The sequence below is a fragment of the Sphaerodactylus townsendi genome, linkage group LG03 (genome assembly GCF_021028975.2).
Source record: "Sphaerodactylus townsendi isolate TG3544 linkage group LG03, MPM_Stown_v2.3, whole genome shotgun sequence".
Lineage (NCBI taxonomy): Eukaryota > Metazoa > Chordata > Lepidosauria > Squamata > Sphaerodactylidae > Sphaerodactylus > Sphaerodactylus townsendi.
In genome coordinates this window covers 149,875,509-149,896,447 of record NC_059427.1, presented here as the reverse complement: position 1 = coordinate 149,896,447, position 20,939 = coordinate 149,875,509, and the positions used below count along the sequence as shown (strand labels likewise).

The window sequence follows — 20,939 nt, the reverse complement described above, 5'->3', positions numbered from 1 at the left end:
AGAGAGAAAAATTTCTCTCTGTCAACATTTTCTACCCCATGCATAATTTTATAGACTTCAATCATATCCCTCCTCAGACGTCTCCTCTCCAAACTAAAGAGTCCCAAACGCTGCAGCCTCTCCTCATAGGGAAGGTGCTCCAGTCCCTCAATCATCCTTGTTGCCCTTCTCTGCACTTTTTCTATCTCCTCAATATCCTTTTTGAACTGTCCTGCCACGCCTGACTTGACAGAAAAGCATTCCCCCTGAAGTAAACAGGGGAAACAGAATTGTTGCTATATATAAGTGTTCCCGATATTCATATATCCCTTCATTTCTCTGTACACATGTATGCTCGTCAAGCAAATGGCTTTTGTAAGGGCAAGCCCTGGGCTCAGTTATCTGTCTTCTTCTGATTTACCCGTCAGATTTACCAGTTGGCAGAAGTTTCCCCTGTGCAGATTCATTCTGTTCCCCTTTCTCCACCAGGCACTGTTTCCCCCCCACTAGTTTACTGTCAGGGAAGCAAAATAAATATGGTGTGCATCTTGTGCGCAGATCATGGTGATCTGAGTGACAGCTCCTGTCATCCAGGGTCAGTTGGCAAAGCCTGATGCAACTGAACCCAACCAGTCTGATCCAGTGCAGTGACCTTCACAGTGATTGGTCAGTGATTGTATATAATCAGAGCACGATCAGTGTACAGTGTCCGTTAGGGTTTCTTGTTTACTGCGAGGCATGCTGCCGGTTTGTTCCTTGGTTTTCACTGTATACAGCTTGCACCTGAAAGTAAAATTCCTTCTTTGAAGTGAAGCTACTGTGTGGTGTGGAGTTATTCGTCTGCCGTGCCAAGCCGTCTTCAACTGCGCTTATCTTACTCTGGTAACGCACCTATCCGCTGATAAACCGCCTACTCTGTCAGGTTATGGGCCCAGAGTTTGCCGTTACACGGGAGTAAGGTAGTGCTGAGGAGTGTTGTTGGCGTGAAGTGCACGGGCTGTGTGTGGTACAGAGGCAGTCATGTTGTTTACAGCTACCAGTTTGCCTTTTGAGAGGCTGGACGGAACAAACTACATGCCATTCCAAGCCGTCTTCAACTGTGCTTATCTTACTCTGGTAACGCACCTATCCACTGATAAACCGCCTACTCTGTCATTTACTTCCATGCGCAGCCCTGTTACAATTCTGTAAGCAGGCACTGCAAATTTTGCAAACACAAATGCCCTACCCTGAAGCTTGTACAAGGCTGTATTAGGTTGTATTATTACTAAGGGTGTGCACGATTTAAAAAAAATATTTGTCAGGTCTGACATTTTTTTTTAAAAAAAACAAAATTCCCATGCCAGTTTTTTGTCAGGAATTCAAAAATTTTCAGGTGTATTAAGCCCAAACCTGGATTAAATTTCTAGAATGCTTCCGAAGTCCACATGGGCTCAGAGGCGGCAGGCAGCACACATAAGGGATGTCATATAGGTGAGGGAGCAAGCTTGTTTTCTGCTGCTCCAGAGACTAGGACCAGGAGTCATGGGTTCAAGGAGAAGGAAAAGAGATTCCACCTAAACATCAGGAAAAGCTTCCTGACAGTAGGGGCTATTTGACAGTGGAATGCACTACCTCAGCGTGTGGTGGAGTCTCCTCCTTTAGAAGTTTTTAAAGAGACTGGATGGCCATCTATCAGGAGTGCTTTGATTATGTGTTCCTGCATTGCAGAGGGTTGGACTTGATGGCCCCTGGGGTCTCTTCCAACTCTATGATTCTATGAATTCAAGAAGCTTTCTACACATACAGTATGGTGATTTTGTGTAAATGCATGATCGCATAGTTAATGATAGTGAGGCTACAATGATAAAACAGAAATAAGATCAAATACAACGGTGCAAGTAAAGTACTTTTTTTTTATTAGCTAAAAATTCCTTACACATTTTGCCAGCAGGTTTCTTCAGGGACATGTTTTAGTCTTCCAATGTTCCTTCAACAAGAGTACAAAGTCTGCTGCTGTCCGTCAGAGTATCTTAGTTTGTTTTGAAGACTAGGATATCTATTCTTGGATCCTGCTGGCGACCGCACTTGGAGGACTGTGTTCAGTTCTGGTTGCCACATCTCAAAAAGGATATCGAACAGATAGAAAAAGTGCAGAGAAGGGCAACGAGGATGATTGAAGGATTGGAGCACCTTCCCATGGAAGAGAGGTGCTGCAGCGTTTGGGACCTTTTAGTTTCGAGGAGGAGACGTCTGAGGGGGGATATGATTGAAGTCTATAAAATTATGCATGGGGTAGAAAATGTAGACAGAGAGAAATTTTTCTCTCTTTCTCATTAATAGAACCAGGGGGCATTCCATTGAAAATGCTGGGGGGTGACCTAGGACTCAGCCAAAAGGAAACACTTCTTCACGCAACGTGTGATTGGTGTTTGGAATATGCTGCCACAGGAGGTGGTGGTGGCCACTAACCTGGATAGCTTTAAAAAGGGCTTGGACAGATTTATGGAGAAGAAGTCGATCTATGGCTACCAATCTTGATCCTCTTTGATCTGAGATTGCAAATGCCTTAACAGACCAGGTGCTCAGGAGCAGCAGCAGCAGAAGGCCATTGCTTTCACATCCTGCACATGAGCTCCCAAAGGCACCTGGTGGGCCACTGCGAGTAGCAGAATGCTGGACTAGATGGACTCTGGTCTGATCCAGCAGGCTAGTTCTTATGTTCTTATATAATAGAGTAGACCAGTATATGTTGAGCAAAATATACCATGGGAATATACATCCAGAAAACTGAGTTTTGTATATATCTGTGTGGTCAGTAACACACCAACAAAAAATTAATGGTGTGTTCCAGCCACTGATTGGAGAGAGAGCAAATGCACGCAAGAGCTGTTTGGGTTTTTTTTAATTGCAGTATTTTGGAAACTAAGAGCAAAACAAAACTTGTGATTGCAGCTTCAGATATCTTACCCCTTCCTTCCCCTTTTTTTTTTGCTAGGTGAATGTTTCCATGGCTGGTTAGAACCTCTCTTATCCCGCATTGCAGAGGAACCTACAGCTGTGGTCAGCCCTGACATCACCACCATTGACCTGAACACCTTTGAATTTTCCAAGCCGATTCAATATGGGAAGCAGCACAGTCGGGGTAACTTTGACTGGAGCCTGACTTTCGGATGGGAGGCCATCCCTCAGCATGAGAAGCAGAGAAGGAAGGATGAGACTTACCCTATCAAGTAAGTGTAACTTCAGCTTGTGGGTTCTGTGGGGGCAGAACTTGGAATGAGTTTGCAACAACAATTTTGAAAACAAAATGGTTTACTTTCTTAACATATAACATCAACATTTAATATCACACTTCAAGGTTTCATTTCAAGTCCTTCTGGTTAGTCTTCTGGTATTGCTAAGTCCAATTCTTCTTTGCAAGTGGGTTGGCTCCTGAAGACTCCAAGGGCTTGATGAACAGGCTTCAACATGATGAAGCTGGTCAGGAGAACTCCCCAAATTCCATTGCTAAACATAAAAAACCCTGAAACAATAAACTCCAACATTTGGCAACATAGCAAAAACAAACAACTACCTTCCCAGTAGTTCCCAACAACATTGCAGTTACCTGAACAAGGTGTTAAGGGCTTATAGAAATCAAGGTCCGAGTCTGGTAGCCTTGTCTCCTCCAAACTACATGAGGTTTGCTGCAGCCTCTTGCTACTTTGAGTCTCCACCCCTTACTGGGTCAACCCATTCTGAGCATGGGGGTTACGTAAGCCCTTGCTGAAAGTACCTTTTTGTTGGGTTTCTTAACTTAATATTTGGCAGAGTAGCAGGAGACCGTCAGACAGTTGCTGGCTTTATATAAATGAGTTTACTTTTCTATTAGGAAGAGTTTACATGGAAGAAAACAACAAACAGCTTTCTATCCTAATACTAACTTGGATACATAGCTCAGCACCTTGTTGTGCCACATGGTGCCTACCTAGCAAGGCAAAGGTATTCCTCGTGTGTTCACCTCACACGAGCAGCAGTGGCGTAGTGGTTAGGAGGAGGTGCATTCTAATCTGAGGGAACCGGGTTTGATTCCCCACTCTGCCGCTTGAGTTGTGGGGGCTTATCTGGGGAATTCAGATTAGCCTTGCACTCCCACACATGCCAACTGGGTGACCTTGGGCTAGTCACAGCTTTTCGGAGCTCTCTCAGCCCCACCTACCTCACAGGGTGTTTGTTGTGAGAGGGGAAGGGCAAGGAGATTGTAAGCCCCCTTGAGTCACCTGCAGGAGAAAGGGGGGATAGAAATCCAACTCTTCTTCTTCATCATCATCATCATCAATGTGGCCTCGTGTGTGAGACAAAGAAACATACTTTACTTTATAACTTCTGTCTATGTGACTGGTCAGACCATGATAGGCAATGCTAAGCATGAATTATTAGCTTAATCAATGAACTGGCCATAAAACTCTGATCTCAGTCACTAATTAGCATGGACATAGTTAACCCCTTCGTGTCTGAATTGTGACAGACACTTGCAAATACCAACACTTTCATAATTAATGCTTCTCTTTTGGGGAACCCCTCTACCTGGCCACAAAACCTCCTAACTCTTGTGCCCTCAAGAGCCCTTCCCTACATAGCCCACTACCCCTGAAGCCCCAGATATATGTATCAGGTAAATGAGGGCCCCTAAGGTCCCATGAGTGATACATTGTTGGCTGGGCATGGGAGGCCCCCGAGGCCCCAGAAATAGTAATATGTGGCCATGAAGAAGAAGGAGAAATAGATTGTCGTGTGCTTTCTCAACATACAAACAAGAAAAAAGCATATACACTTTTACACTATTACCTGTTTCCCCAAAAATAAGACCTACCTGGAAGTAGGGGTGGGTAGCGTGATGGCCAAGTTTTTAGATGATACCAAATTATGTAGGGTGGTGAGAACCACAAAGGATTGCGAAGAGCTCCAAGCGGACCTTGATAAATTAGGTGAGTGGGCTAAGAAATGGCAAATGCAGTTCAGTGTAGCAAAATGCAAAGTGATGCACATAGGGGCAAAAAAATCCAAATTTCACATACACGCTACAAGGGTCAGTGCTATCAGTCACAGACCAGGAAAGGGATTTGGGCATCTTAGTTGATAGTTCCATGGGAATGTCAACTCAGTGCATGGCAGCTGTGAAAAAGGCAAACTCTTATGCTGGGGATAATTAGGAAAGGAGTTGATAATAAAACTGCAAGGATTGTCATGCCCTTATATAAAGCCGTGGTGTGACCGCACTTGGAGGACTGTGTTCAGTTCCCAAAAATAAGACATCCCCTGAGAATAAGACGTAGTAGAGGTTTTGCTGAAGTGCTCAATATAAAGCATCCCCCCAAAAGTAAGACGTAGCAAAGTTTTTGTTTTGAAGTACGTCTGTCGACCAGAGCATTCAGCTGTGGAGTGGAAAAATAAGACATCCCCTGAAAATAAGACGTAGCGCATCTTTGGGATGCTATTTGTATGAAGCAGGTGTCATTCATATCCTTTTCACCCAGACGGATGGGAGGCGTGCCCGACCAAATTAGTCTCCCAAGTTTCGAGTAATGTGAAAGCCAGCAACTCCTCTGAATCTGCATTCCTTGTTCCACTGATTTTCATGCCCAGTGAGATCTGTGATCTTTCCCCTGGAAGCCCTTGGAAACAAAAGCCTTCAAAATAGTTCGATTGTGCCATTTTACAGCTCAGACAGTCACTGGTGGAGGGGGGAGGACGAGGGGGTTGGTAAGCAGGATGGCAAAGGGATGTAACCTCCTTCAGTTTTGAGTGAAGGGGGGTCATTATGAAGTCAGCCCACAAATGGAAAGTGGATCATGTTACTCCGGCTCCTGCTCCATACAGGTCACGCTTGCTTCGTGAAGCTTCTCATTAAGAGGAGATCTGGCTCTTCCCTTCATCTCTTAAAACCCTAAGCGGGCAAATTCAATCTTCTCCATTGCATTCAAAATACTGGTTTTGTTTCTTGTTTTATTCAATCCGGTCATATTGAGTGTTAAAAACAAAACTCTCCAGACTTTTTCCTGTCTTGTAATAAAACTGAGGGAGGAATGGGAACAACCGTTATTCCTTACGAAACATGAAACTTTCACTTTGGAATGTATATAGATCGGGGACTGAAGAGTGTTGATTGTTGTCGTGCACAATGTGGCCATTGATAAATGTCGAGTTTTCTGGTTTTTATTCTGTCAGAGGGCTTTATCTGCATCACTTGTATGTCGTGAGTCAGATCTGCGCTGTCTCAAACTGTCACGCAGTTAAACTGTTCACCACGGGATTCACCTTAGAAAGCATTCTTGCGCTCTATGTGAGTTGGGAGTGCCCAAGCAGCAGAGGCCAGATTTTCATCTTGCCTCCCCTGCTGTTTTCCAGAGCAGAAGTAATTATGTACGACCGTGTTTTCCCATGTCCTAGGCCCCATCACCCTCAGACATATGATTTGTGGCCAGGGTATGTGGCCCCACAGGAGAAACAATGCAGTGCTATTGAGCGATGGGGCATTTTCTAAGGCGATGGTCCTTATGGTTGCACGTCGGGTCTAGGAGCCCCTAACCCAACCCAAGTCACATGTCTCATGCATTTCATGGTTCATGTCTCATGTAACCCATTCTCCCTGCCATCGCAGGCTCAAAGCGGCTGTCAACCTATTCATAAAAATACAGTACAAATTAAAACACAATAAAATACAGAAAACAGTCCACAATAAAGCCAGTATGGTGCATCAACAAACCAGAGTAAAACTGTTGAAATCATAGGAGGGAAAGGATGGATAAGGGAAAGGAAACCTCACAGTTATCTCTGGTTACATGATACAGGAACCAAGGACGTAGGTAAGGGGGGGTTCTCGGGTTCAACCCCCCCCATTCATGTGTCCCAATTCTCCTGCGTAGTGGGTTTCAAAAAAGATGTCAGTATTTTTTTCGGTTTTTTGGCCCGTAGGCTGCATTGTTTGGGCTAGCAGGGATTGTTTGGGGGACTTTCCTGATGATAACTACCCAGGTTTGGTGAGGTTTGGTTCAGGGGGTCCAAAGTTATGGACTCCCAAAGGGGGTGCCCCTATCCTCCATTGTTTCCAATGGGAGCTAATAGAAGATGAAGGCTAAGCACCTTTGAGGGGTCCTGAGAACTTGTGACACTCCTTGAACCAAACTTCAATTAAATCTGTGTAGTAACACATTAGGAGAGACTCCCAAAGATACCCCTGAAAGTTGGTGTTTCTAGCTTAACAATTGCACCCCTGACAAAGTAGTAATTCTAGATTTCCTAGATTCTCCTTTTAAATCAACCCCTTTCTATTTCGATTTAAAGGGAGAATCTGAGGTCCCTCAGTTTAGAAGAAGAAGAAGAGTTTGACGATTTATATCCCCCCTTTCTCTCCTGTAGGAGACTCAAAGGGGCTTACAATCTCCTGGGTTCCTGTTTCACAACAAACACCCTGTAAGGTGGGTGGGCCTGAGAGTCTTCGAAAAGCTGTGAGTAGCCCCAAGGCCACCCAGCTGGTTTATGTGGGACGTACAGGCCAATCTGAATTCCCCAGACAAGCCTCCACAGCTCAAGCAGCAGAGCAGGGAATCAAACCCTCGTTCCTCCAGAGTAGAATGCTCCTGCTCTTAACCACCACGGCCACATTGAAAGGGATGCTGTTTCAGGGTGGAGGGATAATCCACCTAAAACAGACATCTCTTCACAATGTTGTTTAACCAGGGATCCCAGATTCTCCCTTTAATGTGGGATTTTAGCAAGGAGAATTTAGGCTCTCTAGTTTAAAACACCATTGAAAGTGATGCTTCGTTTGTAAGTGGATTCCAGCATCACAGCGGCTTGGGGGGGGGGGGGGGGGGGGGCGAAAACCTGGGATTTTGCACTGGGTCCCATTTTCCCTCTAAGCCCCCCTGCCCAGAGGGGAGGGCAGAAGGAAGGTCCGATGGCTGCTTGGCTGGGTGCCCAGCCAGTGCATGGGCAGGGGGAGGGCAGGGCAGGGGAGCCCAGCTGTCCCCGGCCTTGGAGAGCTGCTTTTATAAGCGCTAGGCCAGGGGTGGGGCTTGGGGAGGCGTGGCCATGCCCCAGGGGCGGTCAGTTGAGGTTCAGTGGGTGGGAGAGCACCAGGTCAAGCCTACACATTTGAATATAAACCCACATGGAATACTAGTTCATTTCTTGGTGCACCGCTCCCTTTATCAAAACCATTATTTTGTGCATTATGAACACAGTACTTTGATGCAAGAGCATTCATAGTTCATTGAATGGCTGTTACCAATACTTGCATTTTGCAACGTGGTGGGCACTAGGATCCAGGCCAAGCATTCTGTAACAAAGAAGAGCCGGCATGTTGAGTTCTGTGGCAGAAGGATATACAGTTCTACTGTCATCTTTTTTCTGAGACATAGTATAGTGCAGGGGTAGGGGAACTCGCGGGCTCGAGAGTCGCGACAGCGGAAGGCTCTTCTGCTCCTGCACTGCAGCTTTCTCCAATGAAGCCGAGCCGTTGGCTCCCCATCCTCGCCCGCTCTGGGTGGCAGCAGGGCGACGCACCAACTGCCCAAGCAGTCAGCCTGGGCTGCGCTTCTAATGGTTTCCCCTCAAGCCCTCCGCTCTGTTGGAGCTGGGTGGGCATCTCTCCCGGCAGCCAGCGAGGCTGCCACTGCTTTCATCCTTGCCCACCCTGCAGGCAGTAGGGCACGCTTCACGGGCTTCTTCTCTCGCCCACCCCGCTCGAAATGGGCGGGCGCTTTCCCGGGCGGCCGGCGAAAATGGTCAATATTCTGGCCCCATCCTTGCCCGCCCTGGTGGCAGCAGGGCGGACGCATCCATGCGCTTCTCAGGAATGAGCGGAGTAAAAGGTAAAAAAACCCCAATATATACAGTGTTATCTTTATTTTAAATGTCAAAAATTATTTGCGGCTCCAAGTGTTTTCTTTTCCCGTGGAAAACGGGTCCAAATGGCTCTTTGAGTGTTAAAGGTTCCCTACCCCTGGTAGGGCGGGAAACGGCAGTGAAAACAGAAAAAAGTGCGCTCCTCGCGGCTGCGCTATTGGGTAGAGCGCGCAATGATGCAGTCACTTACCCCGGGTCTCCAGGGCTCATACAAGGTATCCAATTTGGTCACCTTATCCATAGCTGCTTCAAGGAAGATCTCCCCAGTTTTCCATGCCCTGCACAAATAAGTATGAAATGATCTTCTTTATTATCAACCCTGGCTGGAGTCTTGGGCACATCATGACCTCTTTTCCTTCCATCAGCATTTTGGGGAACTGTAGGAAATTGAGACTGGGAAGAGCAGTCATGAGGATGCTGAAAAATATTTTTTAAGTGTAAAGATGCGTCCCTGGACACCAAGATCAAGTTAATTCATGCCACAGTATTCCGTGTTCCTATGTAAGGGGGTGAAAATTGGATGATAAAGAAATCTGACAGGAAGAAAGTGGATTCATTTGAAATGTAGTATCGGAGGAGACTTTTACAGACCGTAGAGTGCCAGAAAGACGAATAAGGGGATTCTAGATCAAATCGAGCCTGAACTCTCCCTGAAAGCTATGATGATTAAACTGAAGCTTTTGAACTTGGGTCACATTTTGAGAATACAGGAGTCAATGGAAAAGACAATAACGCTAGGAAAAGATTATGGCAACAAAACAGAGGCGTAGCTGGGCCAAACTGCGCCCGGTGTGCAGTCTAAATTTTCCGCCCCCCATGGCCACAGCAAGTGTGCCCCCCATTGCAGGTTTCCCTGCTTCACCCACGAATTACTACTGTGAAAGGTTCTTTTCTTCCTTTTTCTATAACTTTTTTCTTTAGGGGCTGAAAAAGGCCTATTCACAGTTCAGGCTTAAAAATGTCCTGTTGGGAACTATACTTCCCAGGAGACCTTGTGAGCCCCAAGGTCTCCTGGGAACTGTAGTTCCTCAGGCCGTTTTTACTGTGAACAGGCCTTTTTGCGGCTTGAAAAAGTTCTAGGAAAAGGAAAGGAACTAGGGTAAATGTAGGAAGGGGGATGGGTGGGGGTGCCATGGGGGTGGGGGAAAGGGGGAGGGGCCTGGGGGCAATTTTCTGCACCCCCCCAGGCGTGTGCACGGTGCACCCCCCTTTCCCCTTGTAGCTCCACCACTGCAGCAAAAAGAGAGGAAGATGCAGCATGAGATGGATTGACTCAATAAAGGAAGTCATAGCCCTCAATGCCAGACCTGAGCAAGGCTGTTAGTTATAGGACATTTTGGAGGTCATTAATTCATAAGGCAGCCATGAATTGGAAGCAACTTGACAGCATTTAACACACACATTGGAAGAGAGGACATCTTACATTACTGCATAAGATATCATGGGTATTGGTGGCTACAACAAAGAACATGTACATATGCTTCCTACAAGAAATTTCCTGGTTGCTGAATGACGTTGTTTTGGAGGACATTGATTAATGAAGTCACTATAAGTTGGAAGCCACTTGACAGCACTTAACATTCACACAGAGAATGACGGTTGGATGACAGTTTGTAATGCTTTCTTCTAGAAACAAAGTATGCCCTCCCCTTCTCATAAAATTTGTGTAAGAAGAGAAGTGTTTCAGTTAATTAGTAGATTACCCATCCAGATAAAATTTCTTGAATCGGAAGACTGCACACACTTAATAAGGTCGATTGTTCTGGGATACTAAACTGTATAAACTGGGATAGGTGCAGCCCAAGCCAGAGGCCCCGTGCCCACAGTGAGGGCTCTGAGTGCCACCTCTGGCATCCGTGCCATAGGTTCGCCACCACTGGTGTAGTGGTTAAGAGCAGGTGCACTCCAATCTGGGAAACTGGGTTTGATTTCCCCGCTCTGCTACTTCCAATCTGGGAAACTGGGTTTGATTTCCCTGCTCTGCTGTGGAGGCTTATCTGGGGAACTAGATTAGCTTGTGCACTCCAACACAGCTGGGTGACCTTGGGCAAGTCACAGTTCTTTGGAGCTCTCTCAGCCCCACCTAACTCACAGGGTGTTTGTTGTGAGGGAGGGGAGGGAAAGGAGATTGTCAGCCCCCTTACAGGAGAGAAAGGGGGGGTATAAATCCAAACTCTTCTTCATTAACTGTGGAGCTGTCCTCTGGCACAAGGGGCCTTCTCAGGCAGAGTCCACAGCCAGGAAAAGGAGCTGCCATTTTCAGAACAGAATCATAAGATCTAATCCACAGAGGGTGTTTTTTTTCTGATGAGTAAAAACAATGACAATTTTTTTTTCTCTTCAAGAGCAGGATAAAGAGGGCCCTGACATGAAAGAAACGGGGTCTGTTCCTTTCTCTTTCAAACTCTGCCAACCTCTTGTCTGTTTTGGCAATGGGCGGCTGCAGAGTCATTAAGGTAACAGGTATCCCAATCTCTTAAAGCTTGAAATGACCTTGAACTCAAAAAGCAGGAGACATTCAATACCAGCCCTTGGCCCTCGTCATCGGCGATAGCGAGACAAAATCCTGTTCCTTTTGGCCTCAAGTACAGCTCCTCTTTGTGCAGAGGTCAGACGGGAGACTGTTCTGCCCCAATGAAAGGAGCTCTGGGATTCCTCTCTCTTTTTTCCCCTGTATTTTAAGAGAGAAAGAGGAGAAGTTGGTAATTTGGCTTTTTAGCAGCTCCTAATCTCCCACAGGCCCTTCTTGATTAAGAACATAGCTGTTTTTGAAAAAGGGGGGGGGGCCCTCCTCGAACCAATTGTAGGCTCTGATCTCCGCTCTTTTTCTTTTTCTTTTTTTGTTTTGTTTACTTTTCTTTTGTCACGTTTGGAGAGGTAACTGATTATGAAAGCAGAGCAGAATAAAAAAGCCGAATCCCCCGGTGTTCTTATTTATGGCTCTGTAATGTACATTTGCAGTAATGATAGCTGAGGATAAATAAAGTCTCCTCCCACCAGTCTGGTCTGCCTGGAAAACAGCAACCTCCAAAGCCTCTAATGAATGAGCGTCCGTTCTAAGCATCCAGGTAGTTTCTGCTGCTTTTGATGTAGACAGCCAAGACATGCTTCACGTTCTCTTTAAGTGTGTGCTGTTGCTGTTTCAACTGTTTTGGGCCCAGCCAGTTTTCCTCCTTCGCCAAGAGGATCTATCCCAGCGGTGGCGAACCTATGGCACGGGTGCCAGAGGTGGCACTCAGAGCCCTCTCTGTGGGCACACACGCACAGAGTTTGTCATGTGGGGGGGAAATCGCCTCCCCCCACACATCTAGGCTGGCCTGGACCGCTGGACTTGATGTGCGTGCACCTCAGAGGCAGAGGCGGCAGAGATGCTAGAGAGGCGCAGAGCGGCGCATGTGAGATTTGCTGGAGGCTACAGCAGGCTGGCCCCTGCTCGAGGGAGTTATTCAGGTTAAATTGCCGCGTTGGCACTTTGCAATAAATAAGTGGGTTTGGGTGTTTGTAATTTGGGCACTCAGTCTCGAAAAGGTTCGCCATCACTGATCTATCCATTTGCCAGTCACAGCAAGGTTAAAAGTAAAGAATCACGAGAAAAGGTTAAAACAGAAAACAATATTTTAGGCTGCTGCCCCACATTATTTTTAAGAAGCCAAATAAATTATTTAGTATCTTTTTGTTAACTGTTAACAATGCCATGATATTTTACCAAGTGGGAGTTTCTACCCCGAGGACCTGACAATCTAAAATTTGAGGATGTGCGAAGTAAAAAGTAACGGACAATGTGCATTTTATTCCAGTTGCACTTATGCTGAATGTTTAATTCAAGCCAAACAAGGAATTTGCAGTCTTTAGTAGCAACATGTCCCCCACACCCACACACGATAGCCAATCAGCTGTCAAAAGCTCGCTTGAGAGATAATTCTTACGAACTTCTCAAAACCTTTTTCCAAAGCTTCAGGGATATTGTAGAAAAGGCTCTGTTCCTTGTTGGAGATTTAGCACTTTTCACAGGTACTGAATAATGCACTTTCAATCCATTTTCAGTGCACTTTTTAACAAGTTCACACAGTAAAATCCCACTGCAAAGTGCATTGAAAGGGGATTGAAAGTGCATTGTTTGGCCTGTGTGAATCACCTGGTCTCCTTCAATGATGGAACTCTGCATGGGACCAGCCTACCAGTTGTAACTGAGGGAGTGAGGTCATGGCTGCCAAGAGGGGGAAACTGTGAACAGAGGGAGGGGAGGGAGGGGGGTGGCATGCAAGGGAGGGAGAGGGAGGGGAGGGGACCCAACATCTGGACATGGCCCACCCACCCTAATGGGGGGAGGGAGGGGAGGGGTGGCATGCAAGGGAAGGGGAGGGTGGGGTGGCATGCAAGGGAGGGAGAGGGAGGGGCTCACAGCACTGGATATATGATGTGATTCGTTTCTGTTATACTGTTTGATTTAGGTCTGGATCAGGGGTCGGCAACCTTTACCACCCAAAGAGCCATTTGGACCTGTTTTCCATGGCCCTGAAGGTCTACCGAGCCAGAGAGGCGGCTCCACATGGAGCCGCCTCCAGTTCGGCCCCTCCACTCACCTTTCCTTCCAGCGCTGGGAGGCGGAGGTGCCGGGCAGGAGAACCCCCTCTGTGGGGAGAGGGGGGATGGCAGCTGCGGGGATGGCAGAGGGGGGATGGCGGCTGCTCTGGAGGGACATGTCCACGCTACCCTCTGACCTCCAGGGGTCGGAGGGCAGCTTGGGCATGTCCCTCCAGCCCTCCAGAGCAGCGCTGGAAGGGGTGGTGAGTAGAGGGAACATGAAAAGCGGAGTCCTCATACACGGAGCTCACCTTTCTTTCCAGCGCTACTCTGGAGGGCTGGAAGGACACGCCCATGCTACCCTCCAACCTCCAGGCCATGTGGAGCCACAGTATAAGGCTGAAAGAGCCGCATGCAGCTCCAGAGCCGCAGGTTGCAGACCCCTGGTCTGGATGGTGTGAGAAATGTTCCAGAGGAAATCTAATTTAGGGTTCCTGAGGTAATGTTTGGTGGCTCCTCCACAGTCACTAATAGTGGCATCTGAAGGCGTCAGGTCTTGAGACCTGAAAGATCTCACTTTTATAAACATGCTGTGTAGAAAGAGCTACTTAATTACCGGAAGGAATTGAAACACTGACAGGCAAGGAGAGAGCTCTGCTTGCATTTCCTCTTCAGTAAACATCTGTGCCTTGCTCATCTTGACATCACGTTTGCAAAGCTGTGTTTCTCTCTTCTTGTACAGGTCTCCCACATTTGCTGGCGGCCTGTTTGCCATTTCTAGGTCCTATTTTGAACACATAGGATCCTACGACGATCAGATGGAAATCTGGGGAGGGGAGAATGTGGAGATGTCCTTTCGGGTAAGAAAGAAGCTCTGTTTGCTGTGGAACCAAGAAAGCTATACCGATATCCCAGTACAGGGGAAATTTATTTACTAGCTATCGAAAAAAGCAACAGAATTCTACAGAAAGCCATCTTCTGTCGTTTATCTATCTAACTATCATGGACGTAGGTAACGGGGGGTGGGGTGTCTCGGGTTTGAAAAAAAAACCCATTCATGTCCGAAGCTCCGCCCACCCGTTTGTGGGTTTTAAAAACATTTTAGTGCTTTTTCGGTTTTTGGCCTGCACGGGGCGCATTGTTTGGGCTAGCAGCACCAAACATTCAGGGATTGTTTCGGGGACTCTCCTGATGATACTACCGGGGTTTGGTGAGGTTTGGTTCAGGGGGTCCAAAGTTATGGATTCCCAAAGGGGGTGCCCCCCATCCTCCATTGTTTCCAATGGGAGCTAATAGAAGATGGGGGCTACACATTTCAGGGTCCATAACTTTGGACCCCCTGAACAGGACTTCACCAAACTTGGGATGTATTATCAGGAGAGTCTCTTATTGATACCACCCAGGTTTTGTGAAGTTTGGTCCTGGGGGTCCAAAGCTATGGACTACCAAAAGGGGTGCCCCCATCCCCCATTGTTTCCAATGGGAGCTAATAGAAGATGAAGGCTACACCTTTGAGGGTCCATAACTTTGGACCCCCTGAACCAAACTTCACCAAACCTGTGTAGTATCATTAGGAGAGACTCCTAAAGATACTCCCCTTGAAAGTTTCGGTGTGCTTCTAGCTGTAACAATTGCACTCCCCTGACAGCAGGCACTTGCAATTTCCCCAGATTCTTCCTTTTTAAATCCACCCCTTCGGCATGGGATTTAAAGGGAGAATCTGAGGTCCTCAAAGTTTAGAAGAAGAATAAGAGTTTGGCTTTATATCCCCCCCTCTCCTGTAGTGGAGAGACCTCCAAAGAGGCTTGGCAATCTCCTTGCCCCTTGTTTCCCCTCACAACAAACACTGGCCTGTGAGGTGGGTGGGGCTGAGAGAGCTCCAAAAAGCTGTGACTAGCCCAAGGTCACCCAGCTGGCTTATGTGGGAGTGCACAGGCTAATCTGAATTCCCCAGATAAGCCTCCACAGCTCAAGTGGCAGAGCAGGGAATCAAACCCGGTTCTTCCAAATTAGAGATGCACCTGCTCTTAACCCACTACGCCTACATTGAAAGTGATGCTGTTTCAGGGTGAAGGATAATCCACACTCCAAAACAGCATCACTTTCTAATGTTGAAATTAACCGGGGACCCCAGATTCTCCCTTTAAGGTGGATTTAAAAGGAGAATTTGGGCTCTCTAGTTTAAACACCATTGAAAGTGATGCTGTTTGGGGGTGGATTCCAGCATCACAGCAGCTGCCTGGGGGGGGGCTCAGATTTTGCACCAGGCTCCGTTTTCTCTCTATGCCTCTGCCCAGAGGGGAGGGGCGGGGGGGGCAGGGCAGGGGAGTCCCCGGCCTCGGAGTACTGCTTTTATAAGCGCTAGGCCAGGGGCGGGGCTTGGGGAGGCATGGCCATGCCCTAGGGGCGTGTGGGGGTGTGGCCCCCCCGCACCCCCCATAAAAATCTATACCTACGTCCCTGCTAACTATAATAATAATAATAATAACCAGCTGAGGTCGTCCCAGTGGTAATCGGCACCCTGGTCGCCATTCCGAAAACACTAGAGCAGTGCTTGAAACATCTTCAAATTGACAAAATTAACATCTATTAGATTCAGAAGGCAGCCTTGCTGGGATCCGCACGAATGCTACACCGATACATTACAATTTCCTAGGCCTCTGAGTGAGGCTCGAATTGTTATGGAAGGCCAACAACCAGCTAAAGAACTGGCAGCTGTGAAATCAAACAATAATAATAGATTCAAATTGGTTCAAGACCATCACGTAATTACATAAATACATTAAAACATAAAATATATAATTTCACAGTGTTAAGTGTCCCAAACAATGATTTTAAAATACAAGTGAAATATTAAAATATTAAAATATAACTACTAAGGCACATCCTGGGGCTAGCTATCCTACCATTTCTTTATCTTAGAGGCCAGCCAGCTAAATGTTGCCACCTTCAAGGTTACCTCTTGATTTTTACTGGATCTGTTTAACTATTTTATCTTGCTTTTTCCCACGCTGGGGCCTCAAAGATGCTTATGATGAAGAACACACATTCATGCAAATGTATTCAACCATACGTCACAATCTCACAGAGGCATCTGGTAAGACTTAGCACAGGTTATAAGCCACGAGGACACCTCAGACATGATTCACATGAGGCGAAGGGTTTGAAAGCAAGGGCTCATGATGCCTTTTCCCTTTGACTCATGCCTCTGGCCACACCCAGGTTTTAAGTTACCTGAAAAAGGAAAAGGCAGGTGTTCAGCCCAGCGCTTATTCATTTGGCTCAGATGCTCCCGTTTCCTCTATATTTACATAATGTAACCTCTACATTCAGAGGCGTAGCTGGACCAGAGTGCGCCCAGTGTGCACTCTGTGTTTTCTGCCCTCTGCCCCCCCCCCCGCCCCGCCCCCCGTGGCGACCTGCCCCTCACCCCCTTACCTTAATTTAACCTGAAAACTGCCTGGTGGGAACTCTGCTTCCCATGAGACCCTGGGGCTTGCAAGGTCTCCTGGGAAGTGTAGTTCCCACCAGGCCGTTTTCAGCCTGAAGGGAACAGGCCACTTCTCCAACCTGCACTGTTTCACTAAGGTAAGTGTGGGAGGGGTGGCGCTGCGGGTGCCGCAAGGGGGGGATTTTCTCTGGCGCACGCCCGGTGCAATAAGCACCCCCTTCCCCCTGGTAGCTCCGTCGCTGTCTACATTTACATAATAATGAGCTTATGGGGGTGTAGTTTGACTGAAAAGTTAGGTGCCGTCTAAGACTTGAAAAATGTCAAAGCTACAATATGAGAGCCAACTTCATAACTTGAGGGAAATTGTAATTTCAAGGTGCTTTTTAGGGTCGGGTTGTTTTCTAATTCAGTTTTACTCCATGTATCCCAGAGTGGCCACATTTGGTAGTAACCATCCACCAAAAGAGCCACCTTTGGTTCCATCCCTGGCCAGCCGACATCTCAGGAAAGCGAGCAATCTTTCCTTTTCTGTTACAATTTTTATTAGAAAAAAATGAGATGCTGTTCAAATAAAGTCTGAATACATAGCTAAAACTATTTTGATGAAAGCTGTTCTCAAATCTGATTTTTCCCTTAAAAATGAGGCTTTTTTTTTTGCTGAACTTATCAAGAGTTCCTAAAAATCTACACTGTATTTTCCTACATCTTGCCACAACTGCTAGAATTGGGTTTATGAGGCGATGGAAGCAGAAAACAGCTCCAGCAGTCCAAGAGCAGGCACAAAAAAATAGAGATTCATCAGATTAAATTAGATTGACGGCTCTAAGGAATGGGGAAAGTTGCTCAACAGACTAAGCTGATTTGGAAACCTATAAGGCAAAAGTTATGTGAACTTGTCAAGTAGGGTCTTGTTATATTATATTTTATATTATATTTTTGGAGGTTAGCAGCTTTTACATTCCTTCAGGGGCAGCTGTTTCAAGGTGGGACCCAACTACTGACAACAGTTCCAACTGGGCAAGGGCATTGTCCACTTTTCTGAGACACTGCCTCTCAGATGAACTATACTGTCATGATCCTTGGCCTAGTGTGACTGTGGCCTACAAGCCCTAGGGAGGCCTAGCCTTATACATTGGGGAATGCCACATTGGGGAAAATGTGTGGAAAAATTGCTTGTGAAACTCTACATGGAGTGCCACCAGGTGGGTGTAGAGAAAGATCAAGAATAGGAGCTCCCAAGTCAGTCCCTGTGAGAGATCACGAGAAGCTCTTTCCTTGGCCTGTTTTGATAGGTAGGGTGTTTCTGCATCTTGGACAAGACATAGGTGAGCTCTTTTCATGCTTCACCAAAGGATTTGTTGTTTTCTTTGGATACTTCTGCAGGTGTGGCAGTGTGGAGGTCAGCTGGAAATCATCCCCTGTTCAGTGGTTGGCCATGTGTTTCGGTCAAAGAGTCCCCACACTTTCCCAAAAGGAACTCAAGTGATCTCCAGGAACCAAGTGCGCCTGGCAGAAGTCTGGATGGACAGCTACAAGGAGATCTTCTACAGGAGAAATCAGCAGGCTTCCCAAATGGCTAAGGAGGTATTCGGCTAGTTTTCCTCCGACATTGTCTCTGAAGGGTCTAAGCATCCATAGGTGTGTTTAATTCCGTATGCAGGGTCCCTGTATAACTTTGCCTTCTCCTGTGGGACCCATAGCTCAGTGGAAGAGCATATGCAGAAAGTTCTAGGTTCAATCCTCAGCATCTCTAATCAACAGGAGTAGGTAGGAGGTGAGATGTGAAAGACCTGATCCTGAGACCCTTGAGAGTTGTTACCACTCAAAGCATTCATCTTGCTTGACCATTGGTCTAACCCTGTATAAGGCAGCTTTTTGTGTTCAGGCTCTGATTAGCAGTGTGAAGAGTTCTGTCTGAACATTCCCCAGGCACCCCGGTAGTCACAGTTTGCTAGAAGGAAAATTTGATACCAAATTAAGTAGGGTGGTGAGAACCACAAAGCATTGCGAAGAGCTCCAAGCGGACCTTGATAAATTAGGTGAGTGGGCTAAGAAATGGCAAATGCAGTTCAATGTCTCAAAATGCAAAGTGATGCACATAGGGGCAAAAAATCCAAACTTCACATACAAGCTACAAGGGTCAGTGCTATCAGTCACAGACCAGGAAAGGGATTTGGGCGTCTTAGTTGATAGTTCCATGGGAATGACAACTCAATGCATGGCGGCTGTGAAAAAGGCAAACTCTATGCTGGGGATCATTAGGAAAGGAATTGAGAATAAAACTGCAAAGATTGTCATGCCCTTATATAAAGCCATGGTGCGACCGCACTTGGAGTACTGTGTTCAGTTCTGGTCGCCACATCTCAAAAAGGATATTGAGGAGATAGAAAAAGTGCAGAGAAGGGCAAATGCGATGATTGAGGGACTGGAGCACCTTCCCTATGAGGAGAGGCTGCAGCGCTAAATTCTTTAGTTTGGAGACGACACGGCTGCGGGCGGATATGATTGAAGTCTATAAAATTATGCATGGGGTAGAAAATGTTGACAGAGAGAAATTTTTCTCTCTTTCTCACAAATACTCAGAACCAGGGGGCATCCACTTGTCGCTGAAATTACGAATTAGGGACTACTAAAAGGAAAACACTTCTTCACGCAACGTGTAGGATTTAAGGCTTGGAAGATGCTGCCACAGGAGGTAGTGTGATGGCCACTCACCTGGATAGCTTTAAAAGGGGCTTGGACAGATTTATGGAGGAGAAGTCGATTTATGGCTACCAATTCTGATCCTCTTTGATCTGAGATTGGTAAAACGCCTCAACAGTCCAGGGTGTCGCGGGAGCAGCAGCAGCAGCAGAAGGCCATTGCTTTCACCTCCTGCATGTGAGCTCCCAAAGGCACCTGGTGGGCCACTGCGAGTAGCAGAGAGCTGGACTAGATGGACTCTGGTCTGATCCAGCAGGCTAGTTCTTATGTTCTTATGTTCTTAAGGCAGAGATACTCTGAGGAAACCTTCAGGCCTGTCCCTTGCCTACTAGACTGTTGGTGTGGGGCCACCAAGTTCTGAGAGCTGCTCCATTCATGGTATCTGGGGTACCCAACCATAGCCTGTGTAACAAAGAGATATATCTGAACATATGAGTTCACCTTGTATAGAACTGGACATTCAACCTGGGTAGTTCAATGGTATCTGCACCAGTCAGTGGCTCTCCAGGTACTCAGGTGGAGAAGTGGGTCTTTTCCTATTGAAAGCCCTTTGTGTACTTATGGTTTTCCACATGGCCGTGTGCTTCACAGAAGGTCTCCCCATGTTTCCTTGTTTACTTGCAGGTGTCCCACAGTTTCCCCCAAGCCTAATGGCCATTTTGCCTGCCCCCTGCTTCTCCTGTTTTCAGATTCGGGTGGTTGCCTGCCCCTTTTTTGTTAAAAATGGCCATGCTTTCAATCTATTGCTTCTGGGATAGATCAGAAGTGCTTAAAATAAAATGAAGAAAGGGAGCCTATTGGTCCTCTGGAAATTCTAGCAGAATTTCTCCTGTGTGAGCAGGAGAAGGCAGGGAGGAGCAGAAAATCTGAAGGAAGCAAAATGTATACTTCTCTGCTTTCCCTGTGCAGGCAGGGTCAAAAATCATGCTTTGCCCGCTCCTGGAAACTGCAGGGCTTCTCTGATCTGCACTGCGGTTAGTTCTGAAGAGGGGGAAAGGCGTAAGCAATTGAGAATCTGATCTGATTGTACACTTGACCCAACGAGACCAAACATGCACAAAAGGCCTCTGTTAGCAGAAATCCTTTATCAGGAGTTCCGGGGATTAAATCTCAGGCCTTTTAGAATGCTGAGTATATGCTTTACCCATCAGCCAATTGCAACGGAGCTTTGCCAGATGATGGGGCACATATTCTCCAGTGTTCTAGATGGGAGAGCAGCTAAGGGGTACTACCGTTGAGAATAATCAGGAGCCAAGCCTTGTCCCCAAAAAAAACCAGTTCCAGGGCTGAGCCCTCGCAAGGTCTTGCTCCGATTGAACCCAGAAAATGAGGAAATTGCCGAAGATTGTTTCCAACTACCGTATATACTCGTGTATAAGTCGACCCGCATATAAGTCGAGGCACCTAATTT

At 46.8% G+C, this 20,939-nt stretch overlaps 1 protein-coding gene across 1 annotated transcript in view; it reads left to right on the top strand.

Moving 5' to 3' along the window:
• Positions 1 to 999: 999 nt before the first annotated feature.
• The window catches only part of LOC125427921 (polypeptide N-acetylgalactosaminyltransferase 6-like), a 30,006-nt gene continuing 10,066 nt past the window's right edge, over positions 1,000 to 20,939 (top strand). Inside the window, exons 1-5 of the mRNA XM_048487488.1 lie at positions 1,000 to 1,095; positions 1,389 to 1,452; positions 2,957 to 3,191; positions 14,117 to 14,234; positions 18,209 to 18,409. Coding sequence (XP_048343445.1) covers positions 1,000 to 1,095; positions 1,389 to 1,452; positions 2,957 to 3,191; positions 14,117 to 14,234; positions 18,209 to 18,409 — 714 coding nt within the window. The remainder of the gene's footprint in view (positions 1,096 to 1,388; positions 1,453 to 2,956; positions 3,192 to 14,116; positions 14,235 to 18,208; positions 18,410 to 20,939) is intronic.